Genomic DNA, 24,880 nt, shown 5'->3' on the forward strand with positions numbered 1-24,880 from the left:
CAGCCTTGACAAAAGGAGAAATTTTGGAAACCAAAATAATAAATGAGGTGAGCCTGCAAAAATCAACCATCGGTCGCATTATTACGAGCATATATAATAGCATTGAAATCACTTCCAGTTATTGGCAACAATGTCAGCCAAATCGACAACCCTTTGAGAGTAGCCCCACTCGTTGTCGTACCAAGCAATCACCTTAACCATGTCATCTCCCATGACCATGGTGAGTGATGCATCGATGGTGGAGGACACATCAGAGCACCTGAAGTCGACCGAAACAAGGGGTTCCTCACATACTGAAAGAATACCCTTCAGCTCGTTCTCTGCACTCTCTTTGAAAGCAGCATTCACCTCCTCAGCAAAGGTCTTCTTCGAAACCTGGACAACAAGGTCAACCACCGACACATTTGGTGTTGGTACACGCAATGCGATACCGTTGAGTTTGCCTTTGAGAGTAGGGAGTACAAGGGCCACAGCCTTTGCTGCACCAGTTGAAGTTGGGACGATGTTGAGAGCTGCAGCTCGTGCACGCCTAAGGTCACGGTGGCTAGCGTCAAGCAACCTCTGGTCACCGGTGTATGAGTGAGTTGTAGTCATGGTACCCTTGATGATACCTGTCATACATATTACTTAGTATTGCATGTCGGAAAACGTTTGTTCTCATAGTAGGCACATAGTTGAAAGGAATTACCAAACTTTTGGTCCAGAACCTTGACGAAAGGAGCAAGGCAGTTGGTGGTGCAAGAAGCATTGCTGATAATGGGCTCATCTGGGTTGTAGGTATCAGCGTTAACTCCAACAACATATGTAGGAATGTCACCCTTGCCTGGGGCAGTAATCAGCACTTTCTTGGCTCCTGCTTGAATGTGCTTACCTGCACCGTCTCTATCGACGAACACTCCAGTTCCTTCAATCACGATGTCGATTCCCAATTCCCTACAATATCAACATTATCAGCGTGAATGAAAGCGTAAAATAGCTACTTTACACGAAAATACGAACACAGAAACTCTTACCCCCATGGGAGGTTGACAGGGTTACGGTCGGAAACAACCTTGATAACCTTGCCATCGACAGAGATGCCATCGGTGCCAACAGGCTGGACATCAGCATCAAAGATGCCAAGAGTCGAGTCATATTTGAGAAGGTGAGAAGCCTGCTTAACACCACCAGTGTCATTGATGGCAATGACATCAAGGGGAGAGTCCTTACGGCCGTGCCAGCACCTCAAGAAGTTCCTTCCAATCCTACCGAACCCGTTTATCGCCACCTTTAGTTTTGCCTCTGCTACCCCTTTCCTGTATCCGCCATTATTGCTTCCCAACTACATAACACTCAAATAAGAAAATTTAACCAGAGAGGCCTTAATTCATATACAGTTATTTACTCACATGCATCATATATATATATATATATATAAGTTGGAGAAGAGAGAAATGAACTCACAGCGGATGTCTGAAAAGCAATGAGTGAAACGAAATCATCGGTGGATTTCCGGGCAAAGGGAAGGCTACCGGCAGAGTTGTGTAGGCCGGAGAATTCTGAAAAAGCAAGACCCTTTCCTTTTGCCTGAAAGACACAAAGAACTATCGGTTTAGGCAGCATGAAAATGCATCAGTCGAGTAGTAAGAACAATGAAACTGAACCTGAACAAGTGGTTTGGCTACAGACACAGTAGCCGAGGCCATTTGTGGTATTGTGGTGGTGAGTACAGAGGCTTTAGTATGAATAAGTAGAAGAGAGGCAGTGAGGGTAGAATCGGGAATGAGAGGATGATATTTCGGATAGGATAGCGAATGATAGCCTCTTCTTCAATGTTTGGTTGTTTTGAGTGTTTCCATTTGTGTCTCTGCACGATCCATACATATATTTCCCCATCAACACATACCACCCATCCATGATATTATATTATTCCCTCATTAATGGTTTGAGCTTCTCTTGTGGTTAAAAAATCATGCTTTTTTTTCTCAAATAATATTTCTTTTATTTATTAAAAATATATCTAATGAAAATTTTCATTTTTTTTCCCAAAAAGTTCATTTATCATAAGATATGGTTTATGAACGTGTCAACTAAGATATTACATGTGCTTAATTTGTGACAAAACATGGTATATGTAATATAATAAGATCGGGTGATATGTTACTTATCACACTATTAGTTTAAGTGACATAGTATATATCACATCATCACTTTGAATGATGTAATACATATTATACATAAACTAAATACATGTGAAAATTCCTCGTAATGTGATCAATTATTAGTTAATTAATGATTCTCATTTAATAGAGTCTACTTTAATAAAAAAATTAAAATGTTAAGAGCTAAAATGTTTCTTTTAATAAGAGCTAAAATGATTATTGTGTAAATATTGAAGTTGATTTTATTATTATATATTTTTTAATTTTATAAACGGGATTAAATAATTAACAGAATCTTTTTAATGATATTAATAATAAATAAATAAAGCATGTATGTTTGGAGTGATGGAAAATATAGCTTCAGCTTGATGGAGGGAAAACGATAAAACCCATTTGCAGAGCCATCAACTTGAGCATAGAGAAATTGGGCCACTCAAATAGCCTAGATGTCGACTCAAATAGAGACATTTTACATCTGTTCTTATAGCAACGATTAGCGCCATTTTGAGGCAGAGCAACACTTTGAAGTTTGTTGCATCAGCTTCGTCTCATATGCTTCTTCTCTGCATCTATCATCAACCTTCCACTCCATATTTCATCCCATCGGGTCGAGCCGAGCATGCTCCGCTCCTTTTTCCGTACACCAAACTCAAGTTTCTTTTTCAACCCAAACCCAGGCCCAGTGGTGCCCTCTTCTCTTCCGCCGTTGATCGTGATCAAATCTCAGTGACCACTATTACCGCTACACTCCTCCAGAAATGCAGCTCTCTTGCCCAAGCCAAACTCATCCATCAACAGCTACTCGTCCAAGGCCTCTACCGAGATTTCACTACCCGCCTCGTTTGCGCTTACCTCACTCACGACGCCCCTTCTTATTCCATCTCCATTCTCGAACGCTTTCCCTCTTCTACCTCTGTTGTCTTCTGCTGGAACACTCTTATCCGACGCTTCCTTCACCTCGGTTCTACTGTGACGTCCTTTCTCTCTTCCGTAGGATGCTGAGACACCGGTTCGCTCCTGACCATTACACCTTCCCTTTTGTCCTCAAGGCCTGTGGCGTGCTTCCGTCCTTCCGAAGTGGATCAGCTGTTCATGGGGTTATCTCTACCCTAGGGTTGGACTCGAATGTCTTTGTTTGTAATGCTATCGTGGCGATGTACACTCGTTGTGGTGAGTTGGACGACGCGCGACAGGTGTTCGAGGAAATGCGTTATAGAGGGATATGTGATATTATCTCATGGAATTCTATCGTGGCTGCGTATATGCAAAGCAGGGATGCGAAGAGTGCGGTGAAGTTGTTTCGAAGAATGGCTTCTGATCTGGAAATCAGCCCGGATGTTGTTAGCCTTGTCAATGTGCTACCTGTTTGTGGATCTCTGGGCACGTCTTTACATGGTATGTAACTGCATGGTTTTGCAGTGAGGAGAGGTTTATTCGAGGATGTTTTTGTTGGTACTGCTTTGATGGATATGCATGCAAAATTCGGGATGATTGAGCAGGAAAATAAGGTTTTCGAAAGGATGAAAGTGAAGGATGCTGTTTCTTGGAATGCAATGGTTACTGGGTATTCTCAGGCTGGTAGGTTTGAGGAGGCTCTGGGTTTGTTTGAGAAGATGAGAGAAGAGAAAATTAGTTGGATGTTGTGACTTGGAGTTCTGTGATTGCAGGCTATGCTCAAAAGGGTCACGGTTATGAAGCATTGAGTGTATTCAGGGAAATGCAATTTTGTGGTTCCGAACCTAATGTTGTCACCCTTGTGTCCGTTCTTTCAGGCTGTGCTACTATTGCAGCATTAATTCTGGGGAAGGAAATTCACGGTTATGCCATCAAAAGTGTTTTGAACTATGATTGGGATGATCCAGGAGAAGACCTCATGGTGATTAATGGTCTAATTGACATGTACGCGAAGTGCAAAAGTACAAACGTAGCTTGATTCATGTTTGATTTGGTTGTACCAAGTAATAGGAATGTTGTGACTTGGACTGTCATGATTGGTGGATATGCGCAGCATGGAGAAGCTAATGATGCACTGAAGCTTTTCCCTGAAATGCTCCAAGATGGTAAGTCTATGAAGCCAAATACTTTTACCATATGTTGTGCCTTGATGGCTTGTGCACATTTGGCTGCCTTAAGGTTTGGTAAACAGATCCATGCTTACATATTACGCAATCGATACGAATCTGTAATGTTGTTTATGGAAAATTGTCTCCTTGACATGTATTCCAAATCTGGTGACATACATGCTGCTAGAGTTGTGTTTAACAATATGCAGCACAGAAATTCAGTTTCTTGGACATCCTTACTAACTGGTTATGGCATGCATGGCTTTGGGGAAGAAGCTATCAAGGTTTTGGATGATATGAGAGAAGCAGGTTTTGTTCCTGATGGTATTACCTTTCTTGTTTTACTGTATGTCTGCAGCCATTCAGGAATGGTTGATCAGGGAATCAGATTCTTTGAAAGCATGCATAGCGAGTACGATGTTATCTCTGGATTGGAACATTATGCTTGTATGGTTGATCTCTTAGGCCGTGCTGGTCGGTTTGATCAAGCTCTGAAACTTATTAAAGACATGCCCATGGAGCCAACTGCAATTGTATGGATTGCATTACTTAGTGGTTGTAGGATCCACGGAAATGTGGAATTTGGGGAATATGCTGCAGCCAAGCTTCGGGAACTTGGTTCAGAGAACGATGGGTCATATACATTGCTTTCAAACATATATGCTAATGCTAGGTGTTGGAGAGATGTTGCCAGGGTCTGATCTTTGATGAAATATTCAGGGGTTAAAAAGAGACCGGGTTGCAACTGGGTTCAAGGAAAGAAAGGCACTGCTACCTTCTATGTAGGTGACAGGTCTCATCCACAATTTGAACAAATATATGAGCTTCTTGTGGACTTAATTCAACGCATTAAGGAAATTGAGTATGTTCCTGAGACGAACTGTGCACTTCATGATGTGGACGAAGAAGAGAAAGGTGATCTTCTTACTGAACATAGTGAGAAGTTAGCTCTAGCTTATGGCATTTTAGTCTCTACTCCTGGGGCGCCTATCCATGTCACCAAGAACTTGCGTGTCTGTGGTGATTGCCATAATGCCATTACTTACATATCCATGAACATTGATAATGAAATCATATTAAGGGACTCAATTCGCTTCCATCATTTCAAGAATGGAGCCTGCTCATGCAGAGGCTACTGATGATACAAAATTACTGACGGCGAAGCAAGTTACAAAATTTTGGCACTTGAAGAGGTACATCAGATAGGATGGTCGCACAATGATGGAGTAAATCTGCTCCTGGTATTGACTGCAAAGGGTAGCCTAATATGTTTAGATTCAACTAACATAACATTAACACATACAAGGCTTCTGATGTTGAACTTGTTCTCAAATAACTTTGAAGAAGAAATACGTGGAAAAGATGTTTCTATAGCAACACAAACTTGACTGACTAAGACGTACGATTCGTTTTGTATAGAGAAATACAGGACGGAACAATCTCTGATTCTTTCTATATAGAAAAGAATGATATTAGGAACAATTCCTTTTCAGTAAGCTCCTAGCTATGTGTAGAAATCAGAGTAATTCTCTGTAATTTCTTATTCTTTTTAATAGGACAAATTACATATTTATATACAAATCATCTCTAAAGTAGGAAACTCTAAGAAAGGAAAAATACTAATCCTAGGAGATATGATACCTTAAAATAAGGGATTGTAGAATATTTATAGAATCCCTTAATTAAAGGATATTTACATAATCATATATTTCTATAATTCCAACACTCCCCCTCAAGCTGGAGAATATACATTATATAATCCCAGCTTGAATAGGAATTTATTGAAAACATGCTTTGACAAAGCCTTAGTAAGAATGTCTGCAACTTGTTCTTCTGAAGGAATGTATGAAAGTGTGGTTGTCTTTTTGTTAACTTGATCAACAATAAAATGCCAATCAATCTCAACATGTTTTGTCCGATCATGTTGAACTGGGTTCTTGGCAATTTGAATAGCATATTGATTATCACACAAAACTTCAAAGTGATCCTCTTGATTAGTGACAAGTTCTTTCAGTAGTTTAAGTAGCCAAATTCCTTCGCATATTCCCAATGCTAGTGCTCTGAATTCAGCTTCAACACTACTTCTTGAAACGACAGATTGTTTCTTACTTCTCCAAGTTGTAAGGTTTCCCCAAACAAAGGTGCAGTAGCCACTAGTGGATCTCCTTTCAGTAAGGTCTCCGACCCAACTAGAATCTGTAAAGATCTTAACAGTTCTGTCTTGTGTTTTCTTAAACATTAAACCGTGTCCTGGAGTTTTCTTTAAGTACTTGAGAATTCTATTTGCTGCTACCATATGCTCTTCAGTAAGATTAGTCATGTGTTGACTTATCACATTTACAGGAAATGCTATATCTGGCCTTGTCAAGGATAAATAAATTAGTTTCCCAACTAATCTTTGAATTTTCTCCTTGTCTACCAAGAACCCATATTCTTTGTTAAATTTCAAGCTTTCCTCCATTGGTGTATCATTCGGCTTACAACCAAGAAAACCAATTTCTTTGAGTAAATCAAGTATATATTTTCTTTGGTTGATCACAAGTCCTTCTTTTGACCTTGCCACCTCAATTCCTAGGAAATACCTTAGCTTTCCCAAGTCCTTGGTTTCGAATTCCTTATTTAACAACTTCTTCAAATTACAAATCTCTTCTTCATCATCTCCTGTAAGAATTATGTCGTCCACGTACACAATAAGGATAGCTTTCTTATTTGTAGACGTTACCTTGATGAAAAGAGTATGATCGGCAAGGGATTGCTTGTAGCCGTTTTTTAGGATGACTTTAGTGAACCTCTCGAACCAAGCTCTGGGTGATTGTTTTAACCCGTATAGAGACTTGTTGAGCTTGCACACCTTGTTACTTCCTTCAACAGACTTTAAGCCAGGTGGCAACTTCATATAGACTTCTTCTTCTAGCTTGCTATTAAGAAAAGCGTTTTTTTACAGCAAGTTGGTGTAATTTCCAATCGCAATTTACAGCCAAACTTAGGAGTACTCGAACAGTATTTAGCTTCGCCACATGTGCAAAAGTTTCTGTGAAATCTATCCCATATGTTTGTGTAAAGCCTCTGGTCACTAGTCTCGCTTTGTATCGTTGGATGCTACCATTTGAGTTATACTTTACAGTAAAGATCCATTTACAGCCAACAACTTTTTTCCTTGAGGAAGGTCCGTAACAGTCCAAGTAGCATTTTTCTCCAGTGCACAAATTTCCTCTTCAACAACTCGTCTCCATTTTGAATCCTTTAGAGCTTCAGCTATGCTTGTGGGAACCTGTTCTTTATCCAAGTTTGCTGTAAATGCTTGAAAAGACGTCATCAATGAATTATAACCATCAAATTTTTCAATAGGATGCTTGGTGCACTGTCTAACCCCTTTTCTAATAGCAATAGGGAAGTCATCTAGAGTAGGGGAAGTTGACTTACTGATTTCTTCTTCTATTTCGGCAGCTGAACCCAAATCCAATTCTCGACAAGCATCAGATTGCAAAACAACTTCAGGAATATGTTTTCTTTTCCTTGTATAGAAACGGAGTTGTTTGATTGGTGTTGTTTGTGGAATATTTTGAATGAAAGTAGGTGTATTTTCAGGAAGGGTATTTAAAGTGTGTATGGGTGAAGTAGTGATAGGTACTACCGGTGGATCAATGGGAGTAGTTACAGGTGACAAATTTGTAGGTAAGGACAAAATTGGTGGCAATTCTGAAGGTTGAGAATGAAGAGTAGGAGGAGATACCTGATGTGGCTGAAAATCCTTCCATGTCTCCCCCTGAATTTCAGCCTGAGTGGAATAGGGATCTTGCTCATAAAATGTTATATCCATAGTGGTAAAAAATCGTTTTGAATGAGGATAATAGCATTTATAACCCTTCTTAAGTGAAGAATACCCAACCAGTACACACTTTAATGATTTAGGATCTAACTTGGACTTATTAGGAGCAATGTTTTGGATAAAAACAGTACAACCAAATATTTTAAGTGGAAGAATGGAGGAGATAGGTTTAAAATGGGGAAAATATTGCAAAAATATAGATTGAGGTGTTTGAAATTGTAAAACCTTACTAGACATTCGATTGATTAAATATGTGGCAGTTAATAAGGCTTCCCTCCACAAATATTTTGGAACATTAGTGGTAAATAGAAGAGAACGAGTAACTTCAAGGAGGTGTCTATTTTTTCTTTCGGCAGTACCGTTTTGTTGTGGGGTGTCAACACAAGAACTAATCTGAACTATGCCCTTTTCCCTAAAAAACGCACTCAAAGACTTAGCAAAAAATTCACTGCCATTATCATATTTAAAGAACTGAATTTTAGACCCAAATTGAGTGAGAACCATGTTATAAAATTGGGTAAAAATACCAGCAGTTTCAGATTTATCTTTTAGCAAATAAGTCCAAGTTATCCTACTGTGATCATCAATGCAAGTGATAAACCACTTACAATTATTAGCATTCTTCACCCGAGAAGGACCCCAAATATCACTGTGAATCAAAGCAAAAGGGTGAGAAGGCTTATATGTAGAAGGAGAATAAGTTGATTTAGTATGTTTGGCAAGAGAGCAAACTTTGCAAGAAAAAGAATTTGGCCTTTTATGAATGAATAGAGCAGGAAAAACTTTTGCAAGATAGTGAAAACTAGGATGACCTAAATGATAGTGCCATAACATAACATTATCAACTTTTTCTAAAGCGGTGAAAGATTTCGAGATTTCGGTTTTAGTAGAGGCAGGAAGAATGTAGAGACCATTCTGCAAGCTGGCCTTACCAATCATCTTCTTCGAGTTCAATGCCTGCAAAGTACAATCAACATCATTAAAAATTGCAGAGCAGTGCAAGTCGATGGAAAGTTTACTAACGGAAACGAGATTGCAAGCCAGATTTGGTACGAAGAGGACATTTTTAAGTACAATCTGGTCATTGAGAATAACAGTGCCATGTCCTTCTATTTTGCACAAAGAACCATCAGCCGTTTTGACAGCTTTACCAAAGTTTGGAAAAAAATTGCAAAACAAATCCTTATTACCAGTCATATGATCCGTAGCACTAGAATCGAGGATCCAATTAGGGGACGACTGGGAGGAGAAAAAAACTGTAGCATGAGGTCTACCTTCTGGTTCTTTCATGACCAGATTATCTTCTGATTGAGCAGCAAAACCAGAAAATTTTTATGGATTTGAAGTGATCTCCGGAGTAAGAGAAGAAGTTGTGGACATCATCTAGGTTGGAAAGAAACCGTAACCTAAGCTGATACCATGTAGAAATCAGAGTAATTCTCTGTAATTTCTTATTCTTTTCAATAGGACATATTACATATTTATATACAAATCATCTCTCTAAAGTAAGAAACTCTAAGAAATGAAAAATACTAATCCTAAGAGATATGATCCCTTAAAATAAGAGATTGTAGAATATTTACAGAATCCCTTAATTAAAGGATATTTACATAATCATATATTTCTATAATTCCTACACTATGTTATGTATGCTTCCATTCTCCATGTTTGAGGCTAGCTTAACAAATTCAATTGATAATGTATCATACTCTTGTAGATGCGGATTTGGATGATTGCAGTTATTAGATTTTTTAATAGAATCAGATATTACAGATTTAGCTAATATTTAGATTCATATACTGTTATTTTCTGCTATGGACTCGGAACGGGTGTGGTTATTAACTTTTCAAATGTCTATCATCCTAATCTGTTTTACTTTTTTGGAAGACAGGTTTACATGAGAGTAAAGCTTCTCTCACTTTAGAGACCAGCATTAATTCATTGTAATGCATGTGAAAAAGTACAACAATCTTGCAGGTACAAAAGATTTTGAAGAGAAAAAACCGAACCGTGTAACGAAAATCTTGCCATATTTCCGGCCAAGGATTGTCTGAGTTAGCTATACAACAATCTCTGATGTTGGACTATTCAAAACATTATTCCATTACCATGCCTTAAACCTACTACAAAACAGTATCATAATAGGATGGTTGCCTGGTTTCAGAACCCTTGTCTTATGGCGTTACAAGAAACCCCCCCAGTTCCACCAGTTTCCCTCCTCAAATCGTGTAGTGTTGTTGGATGGTGTTGATATCCAGTCCTTTGAGCTTAACTACGGATTCGACATGTCCTTTGAGCGTATGAAGTTCCCTCAATCTGATAAGACACACGAGGCTTTAGATAAGATCATTGGTTTCAGATGACAAAGGATTTTATTTATGTATCACCTTGCAACTTCAGCACGCTTCCTGGCTTGTTCCGCAATCTCTGATAGTTCTTTGTGGTCGCTCTCCTTGTTTGTGAGGTCCAGCGGTGTCAAGCCATGAAGGGTGCGTTGAGCTAAAGCCCACTGTGCTTCCCTCTCTCATTTTCCACAATCATTCTTTGTTGTGAAGGCAGTCTATGAATTGAACGTACGAACAACATCAATGTCATTTGATGGTATTGTGTTTATCGTGATTACTTACATAACAAGTTAATACCGAAAGAAGTGATTAGATACCTTATTTTCAAGTAAATTGTTCCAAGCCTTTCAGATCGAAGAGTAGCGAATTCTGAACTTGAGTACATCAAGTGGGAAGTAAAAGACTAGATTGTTGAGCCAGATAACGCCAGCCCAACCCCGGCCAATGCCTTTGATTCTTGCAAATCCCCAGTTTGCGTAAACAGCAAGCAGTGTAGCTACCTATAATGTTGAATCCAAAACAGAAAACTTTATAACAACTCAAGAACACTACATTATATTCTAGCCAACTGAAGCTGTTTTTTTTTTATATTTTAACTTACGAGTTGTGCCAAAATAAAGGCAACCACGAGCAGGAGACCGGGACGTTCAATGAAAGACCAACTCCGAGAACAAGTGACAAAAATGAGTGCCTGACTCACTGTGCTGACTTGAAGGTATACAACAGCAGTAAGTTCATCTTGATTGTGCCTAATGGATCTTACTCCAAACTTATCCTGCAATTAATACCATCTTTTAGAAGTCTCCTGTTGTGGTTTTAAGAACATAAAGAGTGTTAAATTTTTTTCTTACCGAAAAGAAGTTGGTGTTGTTAGCCACCCAGAAGAAAATGACGGTCATGACAGCAAGATAGGTACCAAGGACGATGCCGGTGGCAAAAATCTCCTTGAGCTTCCATGAGTCAGACATGGGAGATGGCTTCACTCTGTCCTTGGAAATGGTCATAATGGTTCCGTCATTGAGTATGGCGATGATCAAAACCATGAAAGGCGAGAAATTGAACTTCCAAATAAGTGCGAGCAGCATGAAACCCAACACGATTCTGATTGTAATGGAGACAGCGTAGGTGGTATAGTTTTTCATTCTCTGAAAAATGGCTCTACTTGTTATAACAACACTCACAATGACACTCAGTCCCGGTTCTGTTAGTACTATATCTGATGCACTTCGAGCAGTATCGGTTGCATCATCCACTGCAATGCCGATGTCTGCCTTCTTAAGTGCCGGTGCATCATTCACACCATCTCCTGTCATGCCACAAATATGTTTCCTTGCTTGTAGCCTCCTAACAATTGTACTCTAAATTAGGAAAATACTGACTGTTATTCAAAGAGTGTCAAACTATACCGAAATAATATTGCTATTGAGCTTACCAGGGAAAACGCCTTCAAAGCCATCAGCCTTCTCAATAAGGTCATCGGCGCCAATTGTATAGATTGTGTCGCCCTTATTTTGACCAAGGAGAGCAGATGATGGATACATGTTTGTTCCCATGCCGAGCCTGCGACCGTTTTCTTTTCCGATGGCTAGTTGATCACCAGCGATCATCTTGACATTGACACCGAGATTCAGATTCAGAGCCCGACGAAATGTCTCTGCACTATCATGCCTCGGAGGATCAAACACTGGCAATATACCCACAAATTCCCAAGGTTCTCCCAGGGCATCCTTGCTTTTCTCTTTAACAGTCTACAATATCAAAATATTCATCTTATAATAACCTTTCGTTTATACAAATTATGTTCCGGAGAAAGAAACACAAAACATTACTTGTCTAGCAACAGCAAGAGATCGAAGCCCTTGGTCAGCAAATGTAGAGATGATTTCATGAGCTTTCTTCCTTGCACCACCTCGCAGATTGCATAGATCGATAATCTAGTCAAGATGTCAAGTATTAACACCAAGTTACAATCGTGACCGTAATTTAAAATCCCTGATATGATAAGAAAAGCATTGGTACAATGCAAGTCAATCCGTTTACCTGCTCTGGAGCACCTTTGCTGGCTTGATGCCAACTACCATCAGGCTGAATATATGTCATGGCTGTACGCTTGTCTACCGGGTTAAAGGGAAAGAAATGTACCTCAGTAGCACCTGCTCTAGCCTGCAAATCAATGAAAGTGATCATTCTCCGACATTAAAGACTGAAGAGTGAAAGCATAATGAAAGGGGTTCTTTTTTGTCAATCTTCACTAACCTCCTTGTGGTCACCTAGCATTCCAACAATACATGTATCGACAGCATCTTGATTCTCGACCCTCGAAGCCCTTGCGGCGAGTAGAAGAACCATGTCCTTGTTGACATTTCTCGCAAACACCTGAAATGTCACAGGACGGTTCCGGGATGAGATTAAATGCATCATTGATCCATAATTAGTTTCAACTTCAATTCTAGGACCAACCTCAATTAAGGACTTGTCTACGGTAAGCTTTTTGAGAGTTAGTGTCCCAGTTTTATCATTGCAGAGTACATCCATTCCAGCCATTTCTTCAATAGCCGTCATTCTCTTTGTGATAGCTCCTTGTTGCGAAAGCCGGTGATATCCAATGGCCATAGTCACAGATAAAACTGTCGGCATGGCAATCGGAATCCCCCCAATGAGAATCACCAAGAGATTATCGGTCCCATCTCTGTACTTGCGGTGTTGTATCGGATACATCACCACTATCTCAATAAGCATCCCTACCGCGATCGAACATATACAGAAGTTTCCAATTGCTGTCAACACCTAAAGAAATAATCACCATTCGGTCCACATCAGGTATAATCTATGTTACTCATACTCGGGTGTTCGTACGAGAAACGAATATATGTCGGACACGAGTATTTTAAAGTTTTTTTCCATGTATATAATTGGAATGTCCCTTTGAGGGTCATATCTCAATACTCATATCCACACATGCTATCAGACAAGAGTACAGAAGTATAGTAATTACCTGCTGGAAGTGCCCTACGTTGTTGGTGCTGTCAACGAGATGAGTTGCTTTTCCAAATAAGGTGTGCACGCCGGTCGCGATAACAACAACCTCAATCTCACCTTGCTTGACAGTAGAACCGGAGAATACCTCGTTCCCTGCATTCTTGTTTACAGGCAAAGACTCGCCGTTAAGGGGAGATCGATCGATCTTGAGTGAATCACCTTCAAGGAGACGTGCATCTGCAGGGACAATATCTCCCAACTTAATGCTGATGATGTCTCCAGGTACCAAGATTGAAGCTTCTTGCTCGCTCCACTTCCCATCCCTTAGGACCTTCAATCATTCAAACATGCCACAAAGGGTTAGAGATATCGATCACCGTCATTAACAAACATCCGAAACAAGTCATAAACACCTTGGTCTTAGGGGCAAGACCAGCCATAAGAGCTGCAGCAGCATTGCCGACATTGTTCTCTCCGATGAAGCTAATCGTGGCCTCATGGAGTTGATAAACAGCAACTCCACGATACCGATGAAGTCTTGCCAATCCGGGGGCTTGCCGTGAATTCGATTCATGGAATTAGAGATTCCACAAGTCTATTAATTGAAGAACAGGAGAGAAAAAGAAAAAAGAGAGATGAATATATATACTCCTCCATTAGCCAAAGCAATGGCCATAATTGCTGCAATCTCCATCACCCATGACAGGGATTCCACATAAATCCCAAGAACTTCAAAAGCTTGCTTTCCTGCTTCCCTTCAAGCTTGTTCGGACCAAAGATATGAAGCCTCTTTTCGCCTTCCTCGCTCGATAGACCATCCCTGCTGCATTTCAACTTTTGAAACATTTCTTCAACAGGAATCCGCTCCTGCAATGCAACACGCATATCAAATACATACATACATACATACATACATACATACATACATACATACATACATACATACATACATACATACATACATACATACATACATACATACATACATACATACATACATACACGCATACATACATACACGCATACATACATACACACATACATACACACATACACACATACATACACACATACACACATACATACACACATACATACACACATACACACATACATACACACATACACACATACATACATACATACATACATACATACATACATACATACATGCGTATGTATTTATCGTCAACAAATTAAAAAAATTAAATAAATTTTATCAATGATGTAGAACATAGTGTATGAATGTCAATTGATAGTGTCTCTAATGTTGTACATCAACAACTTTAATACAGTTATTATCCAAAAACCAATATCAATTAATCTACCTGGTGTGTGAATAGGGTCATAATTATATGAGTAAAACTATGTATTTAGTAGCTAAACTAATAGTTTTTGTTCGTTTTAGTATCTAAAATTTTAATTTGTTTTAAATCTTACCTAACGTTTAACTTTCATATCATTTTAGTACCCGTTGTTAAAAATTTAATGCGTTTAGTACCTAAACTATCAGTTTTGGTCCGTTTTAGTACCTAAACTTTCTATTTTTTCAAAACTTAACGTTAAATTTTGAACGGAGTATTAAAATAAAACAAAAACTAAAGATTTTAAAGGAGGGATAATAAAATAAAATAAAAACTAAACTTTAGGTATGATTTTAAAAATAATTAAAAGTTTAAGTATTAAAATATATCAAAATTTATAGTTTAGATACTAAACACATAATTTACCCTAATTATATATGGTAGGGGATGCATCACTCATATTTACTCTTAATTTTGTCTCTATGTATGAAAATGTGAGTTCCAGTCTATAAAAAGGTATCTATAAATGATAAAATCTTAAAATATTTGTAAATATATAAAGAATACCATTTTAATTTATATTCTACGATATGATTTAATCATTATTTATAGATGTGTTGAAAGGTCTAATATTTAAAAATACTGGTATATTTTAAAAATAAAATAAGAGAAAAAAAGAAAAAACTACTTTTAAGTAAAAGCAACGAAAGAAAAAATCTTTAAAATTATAATATTAGTTTACAATTATAATAATAAATTAAACACAAAATTAATATCATAAGTAATTAGTAACTTAAGATAATATAAAGATAATACAAGGAAAATATAAAAAAAATCGGCAAAAAACTCACATAAAAAATATATACGAAAAAATTTGATTGCATCGGTAAATGAACCATAATAATGAATCAAACTATTTAAAGATTACCGATAAACATAAGTCAAATTTAAACATCATAAAAAAACTATTTACGAACGCAGATCGAATATTCATATGAATGTTCAATTTAATGGTTCAAAATAGGAAAAATTAATAAGATAAAAAATAATATCATTTTGATCCAATTTTAGAAAAATAAACAAAAAGAATAATCAAACCACAAATAAAGAGAGAAAATTTATCGACCCGGTCCAACATAAAGACTCATGGACCAAACCCTGTCATTGTCACTTTGGTTTGCTATGGAATCAGAATTCGGAAACCCGAAACCCTGAGCCCCCATTGCTTCACTCTCTAAATTCTTAAAACACCAGAACACTTCCTTTCCCTCCCATTATTCTCTCTCTTCGATCTCCTTCTACTTCTCATTCTCTTCATTTGCTTCACTACCTTCTCCTTCAGGAGATTGAACTCCCAAGGATTTATTACTGCTGCTGAACCCAAAACCCCTCAATAAACCCTCACTCTGCAGTTATGGCTTCCGCTTCAGGTAATTTCCCTCTCCTTTTCTTTTCTTTTCTTTTCACAATGTATCTGGGTTTTGAATTTGGGATTAGTCCAAATCGAATTCCTGCACTTTAGATGAAAATACTTTGTTTTCGTTTGGTTTCTAGAGTTCAAGGTTTTTTTTCTTTCTATTTTTTTGGTGTTATTGAGTTTTCAATGAGCTATTTAGTTTCTAGGTCTTGTCTGTTTGATACCCAGTTTTTGTTGGTTTAAAGGTTTTATGTAGGAATTAATCATAGATCTGCGAAGTTTGATGATTTTGATTTTTTTTTTGGAAGAAATTGGAGAGCTGAAAATGCGTGTTATCAGTGTGTGCTTATGCTTGTGTTTGTTCTACGTGGATTAGTAATTTTAGAATGGTTTTATTGCATTTGTTTGCTTCTTTTTTTTTGTTGATAACTTTTAGCTAATTAGAGTTGCAAGTTAATTTATGTGAATTTACTCTATATCTGAGTTGTATCTGCAGGGACTTTGTGTGAAGCTCGTGGTACTGTAAGTGAAAATTGTAGGAGTGGGAGAGATCTCAACACAGAAAATTGTGATTTACAGGTTACATCACTATACAAGAAGAGAAGGATATCTTCAGTTTCTGATTTTTTTCCATATGTTCTGAGAAGGATAGAAGAATTTTTACCTAGTTTACATTCCCCTGATTATTATATGGAACCTTGCTTGAAAGATATGGTGAGAATGGAACTCTTCTATCCTGGTTATTGCAGCCGAGTTCCGGATTTTGTGGTTGGAAGATTTGGATATGGGTGTGTAAAATTCTTTGGGAAAACTGATGTAAGAGGGTTGGATTTAGATCAAATTGTGAAATTCCATAGGCATGAGGTGATTGTATATGAAGATGAAAGCAACAAGCCCATGGTTGGTCAAGGGATTAACAAGACTGCTGAGGTAACTTTGAGACTTCAAATTAAAAATTTAGACTTGGGTAAGCAGGAAGTAGATGGTATTGTTAAGAAATTAAGACAGAGCATGAAGAGTCAAGGGGCACAATTCGTTGCATTTGACACGACAAATGGTGAATGGAAATTCTTGGTTGACCATTTCAGTAGATTTGGGTTGAGTGAAGATGACGAGGAAGATATTATTATGGATGATGCAACAGGAGCTGTGCAAGATCCTGGGATAATTGGTGATGGTGGGAATCCTGAGATTGATGAAGATATGCAATTGGATAGTAATGGATCATTGCTTTCTCATTCTCTTCCTGCACATCTCGGGCTGGACCCTGTGAAGATGAAAGAAATGAGAATGTTGATGTTTCCTTCCGAGGAAGAAGAGGAGCTTGAGGATTTTAGAAGGACAGGTTCTAATCGGAAACAAGGATTTGCGAAAGAATATATAAAGTCCTCTTTGAATAACTCTAACCCGAGGACGGCCAATAAGTCTAGCCCACCTGTTGTGCGGAAAACCCCTGTTGCTTTACTTGAGTATAATTCTGGTGCTTTTGATTCAAGCTCATCTAGAACTGTTCTGATGACACAAGAAAATAAGGGTTTGCCACTAAAGACCGCTAAAAGGGAAGGTTTCAAGCTGGACATCAAACAAGAGACACCGGTCACTGGAAGCCATTCTCACAATATAGTTGATGCAGCATTGTTCATGGGTAGATCATTTCGTGTAGGTTGGGGCCCAGGTGGCATTCTTGTTCACTCTGGTGCACCTGTAGGTAGTAATGATGCCCAGAGAGTATTATCTTCTGTAATCAATGTAGAAAGAGTGGCAATTGATAAAGTCGTTAGAGATGAAAATAGTAAAGTAAAGAAAGAACTTGTTGACTTTGCTTTTGATGCTCCATTGAATCTTCACAAAGCTATAAATTATGAAGAAAAAGCAGTGGAAGTTGGATCCTTTCAATTGAAACTTCTGAAGGTTGTTTCTAATCGCTTAGAGCTTTCTGACATTTGTAGGAGCTATATAGACATTATTGAGAGGCAGTTGGATGTTCCTGGTTTATCTTCTTCTGCTCGGTTGGTTTTGATGCATCAAGTGATGGTCTGGGAACTGATAAAAGTTCTTTTTTCAGAAAGGGAAAATACTGGTCAACTGAAATCCATGGCTGCTGATATTGAAGAAGATATGATGCAGGATATCAAGGAAGGTCCTCCAGAAGTTGACTTGGAAGCACTTTCTCTTATTAGAAGGGCTCAGTTTAGTTGTTGGCTGCAAGAAAGCGTATGTCATCGTGTACAAGAAGAAGTAAGATCAGTGAATGATTCAGGTTACTTGGAACACTTATTCTTTCTCTTGACTGGGCGACAACTTGATGCAGCTGTGGAGCTGGCAGCTTCTAAAGGAGATGTTAGACTGGCTTGTTTACTGAGCCAGGCTGGCGGATCAACAGTTAATCGATCTGATGTTGCAAGACAGCTTGATATGTGGAGACGTAATGGTCTGGACTTCAAATTCATTGAGAAGGAAAGGATTCGGCTTTATGAGTTGCTTGCTGGTAATATTCATGGTGCTTTGCGTGGTATTAACATTGACTGGAAGAGATTCTTAGGATTGTTAATGTGGTTTCACCTACCTTCAGATACTGCATTGCCTGTTGTTTTTCGAACTTATCAGCACCTTCTTGATGATGGAAAAGCTCCATTTCCCGTTCCAATTTATATTGATGAAGGATCAGTTGAAGAGAAAGCAAATTTGAGCAGAGTGGAAAGATTTGATCTTTCATACTATCTGATGCTTCTGCATGCCAGTGAAGAGAGTCAATTATGCTCTCTGAAAACAATGTTTAGCACCTTCTCTTCAACACATGATCCACTTGACTATCATATGATATGGCATCAGCGGGCTATCTTGGAAGCTGTTGGTGCTTTCAATTCTAATGATCTTCAAGCTCTTGACATGGGACTTATATCCCAGTTACTATGTCAGGAGCAGTGTCATTGGGCTATCTATGTAGCCCTTCACATGCCCTACCGTGATGATTATCCTTACCTTCAAGCAATTCTTATCAGGGAAATTTTGTTCCAATATTGTGAATCATGGAGTTCACAAGAATCACAGCGACAATTTATCGAGGATTTGGGAATTCCATTGCAATGGCTGCATGAATCTATGGTGTGTTATTGGTTTTCTTAGATGATTTGTTCTAACTTTGTTCATCTCAAGCCTTTGTATTTTACTTCTTGTCGGTCTAGCCTGGGTGGTATTCTATGCTAACATTTGGAGCTTTGCTGGTAGATTAGGTGCTCTATTCGGGTTAGATCCATCATTAATTTAGATTCATTGCATAGTGGCAGAGTGGCAGCATCCTGATTGGATGTGATCTTTGAATCTCATCCTTTCTTTTCTTTCTTCTTACTTCTTCCTTTTTGAAGATGAACACCTTTTAGAATTACTAGTCATCTCAATTGTCCTGCTCTATGCTTTTATCTGTATCTGTGTCCTTGTGTGGATGCATGATGAGAGAGAGGAGGAGGAGGTTATTTAGAGCTCAGAAATGTTGAGTGCATTCTTTAAATATCATTTTTTCTTTTATTAACTCCTTTTAAATAACTAGCAATTTGGTTTTTTTTCCTGCTGCATGCTCGTCTATGCATCTGGGTCTAGATGTGGATGTATGATATGAGAGAGAGAGGGATCGAGCTTTGAAAGGTTCTTTGGAACTCGAGTGTTGTTTTCCAACTTGGAAAATTTTCCTTGTATGATGCAGGCTGTTTATTTCAATTACCATGGGGATTTGCCAAGGGCTCTTGAGCACTTTCTGGAATGTGAAAATTGGCAAAAGGCTCATTCTATTTTCATGACTTCAGTTGCTCATGCATTGTTCTTGTCTGGTATGATCTTATTGCAAATTAAGTAATCCATATATGCCTTGTGAGTTATGTTATCCTGTTATGTTTTTCTTTTCTACTGCCTTATGGATGTGACTTGAAATCAAAATCAAGTCTCCCCTTTCCTTTTCCCCAGTAAAAAACATTAAAAAGAAAAGCATGATTATTTGGTTTAGACCTCAAAGGAATTTTATGTATATTATGGATATGTTGAAACACAATATTTCATAGCAAGAAGGAATCACCTAGGAATCTTTCTCTCTCTATATATACAGACTATATTTACCTCTTTCCCGCCTCTAAAAGTTTCCATTTAGTGTCGTAAAATGTTTACTAAAAGAAAGTTTAGATAGTAAAATGATGTTTGAGGGGGAAAATAGCTTATTCTTGAAAAACATGAGAATTCTGATTAAGTTATACAATCAAGGGGGTTTAGTAATTCATTCTATGAATTTTCTGTTCATATTAATATATTATAGCACAGAATCCCATGTCCATGCATGGATGTGTCTTATCACGTGGGAGGCGAGTGACTCGCTATACTCTTACTATTTTGAGAGTTACTCAGAGTCATGTATATTATACATGCTAATTACTACCAACTCTTAGTGCCAATTTTAGTCGTTTGTTTCTAAAACCTTTGCTGGATTGAAGAATTTAATGCACAATTTGGGTCACTGAAGAATTGATGAGTCAAATATTTATTGATATAGTTTATCCACATCTTATGTTTTTTTGTTCGATGCAGCCAATGACCCAGAGGTATGGAGGATTGCAACATCCATGGAGAACCACAAGTCAGAAATCGAAAATTGGGATTTGGGAGCTGGAATTTATATTTCATTCTATGTGCTAAGAAGTTCATTACAGGAGGATAACAATACTATGGCTGAATTGGTAAGAAACTCATGCAATTTATTATGGCCATAGAATCTGGATCTGAATATAAACTATATAGCTTGTTGGATGCTTCATATATTAGTCAACACCGCTTCCCGGTCATGGGGTTGTGCTGAATGTTATCCTTAGCTTGAATCATGTTTTTCTTACTAAACTTTGGGTTCATCTTAATGGGTTGGCCACTTCAAGCAAAGTGTAGCATGTCTAATATGCATGACCCTGTCGTCCAATTTATCCCTTAATAAAAAGAATGGATCTGCCAAGTTAAAGCCTTGTTCCCAGAGGCATTACCTTCATTTGCGTGAATGGAATGGTGGTGGTACTACTGCATGGTGTGTTTCGGGGAGATGAATTGTGATTAATGGCTGCAGCTCATTTAACTCTTTTACCTTTAATTCTTTTGGAAGGATTTGATTGAAAGTTGCATACGAGATATTAATTCTGTCAATATAAATGATGGCGGAAAAGTTTAAAGCTTAGGCAAGAAAATATTGGTAATAATTTTGTCTGTGATTAAATCATGAGTTACTATTTTTCAGCATTTGGAACTGGCGGGGATATAATATTGCCATTTTCTTGTGAATGTTTCTCTTACATTTTTTTGTTTTTTCTCCTGCATCTTCCTATTAGATTTGTAATAGATTAAGCAATTGCACCCTTGGGTTGTTGAACCAAATTTGTGAGATATCAGCACACTTGATTTTTGTATTTCCTTTTACAAGTGAATGTTGGTGAATTTTTCAGGATTCCCTCGACAGCAGAAATGCAGCTTGTAGGGACTTTCTTGGCCGTTTGAATGAGTCTTCAGCAGTTTGGGGTGGCAAGTTACATGTTGATGCGAGGTATTTATGTTGGTATCTCTCCTTATGAGTGTTAATATATCAAATGACTAGCTTAGTTAAAATTCCAATTCCCCGTTGAATCAACTGCTTAGTTGTGCCATTGATCGTTGTTCTATGTGCCTGCTTATATCAAATGACTAGCTTGGTTTCTGTCACCTTGGAGTTATTCATTTTTAATGTTGAAATCCCAATTCCCTTTTCTTCTCTGTTTTTTTTTCAAAATCTAAATTTCCCTTGATTTTATTACAAACCTTAAATCAGTTAATAGCCCCCCCCCCTTTTACGTGCCTATTAATGTCATGTTCCAGATAATCATCTTTTGTATCATCATGGAACAGTTCTGTATCCTTATTTTTTATGGTTTACTATATCGATACATTTTATACATTTTATACTCGGGTCTTCGTCTGTAGTGATTGGATGCATGTTTCTGTGAAACTATGGTGTAGGGTGGTTTATTCAAAGATGGCGGAAGAGATATGCAATTTGCTGCTTTCTGATACTAGTGGAAGTCAAACACGTGATGACCAATTAAGCTGCTATGACACCGTCTTCAGCGCTCCCATCCCGGAAGACCTTCGTTCAACTCATTTACAGGATGCTGTTGCAGTTTTCACTTGCAGTCTTTCAGAAGTGTTGAGTTAGTTTGTGTAACTAACCCCGTTCCTATTGTTGCTTGGATGGTGATTTTGGGTTGGTGTTAGGTTAGTTTGGGTTGGGTTGGGTTGGGAGCTTGATGTTGTAAACTCTAACCTTAATTTCGTACCAAACTCCAAAATTCATAATTGTCAAGTTAATAGATATAATTACACAACCAAACAGTTCACATTATATAGATTTTGACACATTTCTACATTACACTTTGTTCATATTACTTATCGTTGATGTAAATAGATAGAAGTGGAAACTTGGTGTAAAGGCCGAGCTCGAACTCGAGCTTCCTATTGCTTCGGTGAATCAACTGTAAGCATCGAAAGATGATTGCAACAGGAATCATGTGCTTTTGGAACAGAAAACCAGCCTAAATTGATATGCATTTCATATAAGCTTTCCATATGTCTCTCTTATTCAACAGAACCAGACATTTTGATCAAGAAAAGAAAAATTCATCAGAACCAGACATGATACCAGAAACATAAAAAAGAACCAGATTCAGAAACAACACTGCAATACCAAATTCAGACAATAATCTTTATGTTTTTCAACTTAGAAACGAACAATAGTGGGCTTGTAGTCAAATACAATGACCTTGTCCAAGGTGGGCAGGAACAAGTTTGCAAATTCCACATGAGCAGGGTGAGCTATGTATTCTGCAACCCCTTCGGTACTCTCAAATGTAGATTTAAACACATGAGTGAAACCTTGATGCATGTTCTCAATACTAACATCCTTGCCCCTGTTTCAGTGGAAATGATTGTTTTAGCACCACGCCAACCACTATTTTATTGTTTGTAAAATCAACACATGAAGATTCAAGTCTTATGTAGTGGTGCTTAATGAATTGGGCAGCTTGTGAGTTGTTCGAATTTAACTTGGTCAAAATTCAGTCGACACTCTATTCTGATTGACTCGACTTGAGATCTTAACAAATTGAGTTGAGCAAGGTCTAACTCGACTCAATTAATTCGCGAGCAATTCGCTAATCTTTTATAATTTTAAGTAGTTACCTTAAAAAAGAGAGTCTAATTAATAATGACTAATTTACTAATAGATAATAAGAAAGATAATGAATTACTAATTAATTATTACTATTGATTTATTAATTTTCTAATAAACAACAACATAAAGTAGATTTTACATATAGTTTTAAAAAGAAAAAAATTCCTGTGAGATTAACTAGCAAACTAGCAAAGAGTTGGGCAACAAACTTTTTAAGAGTTTAATAAAACTCTGGTGAACTTAAGGAGCAACAAATTTTATTAATGAGCACGAGTCAATCACCACTCAACTCATGCTCGACTTACTCAATAAGCGCCCCTAAGCCTCTGGATCATATCAATTACAACTAGTGAAGGGCTAAAACAAGAAGTTCTGGCAAGGGGTTTCAAGGGACTAAGATCCAAAGTAAAACCATTTATGGCTGCAGTGGATCTGAAACTTATCTATAACAAAACCCAGATTTAAAATTAACAATAAAAGATATGATGGGTATCAAATGAAAAAGAAACCCAGTGAGTGAAAAGGGATAGCATTAGCGGAGCGTACCAGTGGAAAGCTTTCATGGGTTCAATGAGGTTAACAAGATTGGCATAGCCATTGGCGAGTTCTTCAATCTTCTCAGGTGTAATGTCATCTTTGAACTTTGCCAACAATATGTGCTTCACAACTCCTTTTGCTTCCTCCATTTTTTTTCTTGGTTCTGGTGTTGGTTGGTTGGCTCTCTTTGTATCTAATCAGTTTATGGTTGTGGTTTCACGTCTCCCAACGCAGCATATGGGGGAGGTCGTGCAGATCAACTATTCGTCACCATCATTTCGCTTCATAGGTCAAACAAAAACTTTCAGGCCTAACAAAACACACTTTTAAGCCCTTTTTTTGGTTATAAAAACATGTTGGGTTTATGAGAGGGTTGTATTAAATTGTTGGGGTTTTTTTTTCATTTTAATACTGGTTACACTAAATGAAGTCTTGATTGATTCTGATCTTAGTTCATTAATTTAAAAGTGTTTTTCATTATTAAATAAAAATTAAAAGTTATTACATAAAGATCAAATACATGAGTTAAGAATATATATACAGAAAGGCTTGGTTAATTAGATTTCAAAACTCTGTTCACACCGTATCATATGCAAATTTATTTGTCATCAAGTGTTGATAGTAGTTGGGATTCAAGAATTTGAGTTTGTAAAGCTAAACTTAAATTCTACCATCGTCACTCTTGATAAACAATCTGTAAATTTATATGTAAATCTCAATTGAATCTTAAGTATACTTACCTGAACTAAGGGAGCCACCCTATCCTAAACTTTTAGTTGTATAAAAAATATGCAAATTTCTTTTTGCAAATCAGAACTTTTTTCGCAAATAATAAAATCATGACAAATGTCATTGTAAATTTAAAAGTTAAAAGATGTAAAAAAGGACATATCATTTTAATCTCACTTGTGAAGAAAAAAATTATGGTGCAAGTTCGCCTAATAATAATCCTTAAAATTAATAAATACATCATTACTAATATTATGGTATTATATTTGCATTGAAATAATGATTTCAATATTCTGAGCTCTAAATTTTCCATT

At 37.5% G+C, this 24,880-nt stretch overlaps 5 protein-coding genes across 7 annotated transcripts; 2 read left to right on the forward strand and 3 right to left on the reverse strand.

Annotated features, from left to right (window-relative positions):
- Positions 1 to 43: 43 nt before the first annotated feature.
- LOC120169541 (glyceraldehyde-3-phosphate dehydrogenase A, chloroplastic-like) lies at positions 44 to 11,724 on the reverse strand. Of its 2 annotated transcripts, none has more exons than XM_039177661.1 (5): positions 11,230 to 11,724; positions 11,103 to 11,153; positions 1,014 to 1,321; positions 689 to 933; positions 44 to 611 (listed from the first exon to the last, which is right to left on the reverse strand). In XM_039177661.1, exons 1-5 carry the CDS (start codon positions 11,689 to 11,691, stop codon positions 109 to 111), a joined length of 1,569 nt encoding a protein of 522 aa, XP_039033592.1. In that variant the 5' UTR covers positions 11,692 to 11,724; the 3' UTR covers positions 44 to 108. The 2 variants fall into 2 exon arrangements, with proteins under 2 accessions (XP_039033592.1, XP_039033593.1); XM_039177662.1 differs by lacking the exons at positions 11,103 to 11,153; positions 11,230 to 11,724 and adding exons at positions 1,444 to 1,566; positions 1,644 to 1,767.
- LOC120169542 (pentatricopeptide repeat-containing protein At5g16860-like) lies at positions 3,825 to 4,886 on the forward strand. The gene is made up of 2 exons (XM_039177663.1): positions 3,825 to 4,201; positions 4,563 to 4,886. Exons 1-2 carry the CDS (start codon positions 4,078 to 4,080, stop codon positions 4,667 to 4,669), a joined length of 231 nt encoding a protein of 76 aa, XP_039033594.1. The 5' UTR covers positions 3,825 to 4,077; the 3' UTR covers positions 4,670 to 4,886.
- Positions 11,725 to 11,778: 54 nt separating the features above from the next.
- Positions 11,779 to 15,884, reverse strand: LOC120169847 (ATPase 9, plasma membrane-type-like). Its single transcript, XM_039177932.1, has 8 exons — positions 15,819 to 15,884; positions 14,055 to 14,224; positions 13,771 to 13,894; positions 13,374 to 13,688; positions 12,635 to 13,165; positions 12,419 to 12,541; positions 12,208 to 12,312; positions 11,779 to 12,126 (listed from the first exon to the last, which is right to left on the reverse strand). Exons 1-8 carry the CDS (start codon positions 15,882 to 15,884, stop codon positions 11,779 to 11,781), a joined length of 1,782 nt encoding a protein of 593 aa, XP_039033863.1.
- Positions 15,828 to 22,460, forward strand: LOC120169667 (nuclear pore complex protein NUP96-like). Of its 2 annotated transcripts, none has more exons than XM_039177780.1 (7): positions 15,828 to 16,091; positions 16,563 to 19,183; positions 19,779 to 19,902; positions 20,648 to 20,796; positions 21,544 to 21,641; positions 22,091 to 22,338; positions 22,370 to 22,460. In XM_039177780.1, exons 1-6 carry the CDS (start codon positions 16,076 to 16,078, stop codon positions 22,284 to 22,286), a joined length of 3,204 nt encoding a protein of 1,067 aa, XP_039033711.1. In that variant the 5' UTR covers positions 15,828 to 16,075; the 3' UTR covers positions 22,287 to 22,338; positions 22,370 to 22,460. The 2 variants fall into 2 exon arrangements, with proteins under 2 accessions (XP_039033711.1, XP_039033712.1); XM_039177781.1 differs by having other exon boundaries at positions 16,575 to 19,183.
- Positions 22,461 to 22,845: 385 nt separating this feature from the next.
- Positions 22,846 to 24,130, reverse strand: LOC120169506 (stress-response A/B barrel domain-containing protein HS1-like). Its single transcript, XM_039177636.1, has 2 exons — positions 23,847 to 24,130; positions 22,846 to 23,037 (listed from the first exon to the last, which is right to left on the reverse strand). Exons 1-2 carry the CDS (start codon positions 23,984 to 23,986, stop codon positions 22,848 to 22,850), a joined length of 330 nt encoding a protein of 109 aa, XP_039033567.1. The 5' UTR covers positions 23,987 to 24,130; the 3' UTR covers positions 22,846 to 22,847.
- Positions 24,131 to 24,880: the final 750 nt, after the last annotated feature.

Source organism: Hibiscus syriacus, unplaced genomic scaffold (assembly GCF_006381635.1).
Source record: "Hibiscus syriacus cultivar Baekdansim isolate YM2019G1 unplaced genomic scaffold, ASM638163v2 tig00111769_pilon, whole genome shotgun sequence".
Taxonomy (NCBI): Eukaryota; Viridiplantae; Streptophyta; class Magnoliopsida; order Malvales; family Malvaceae; genus Hibiscus; species Hibiscus syriacus.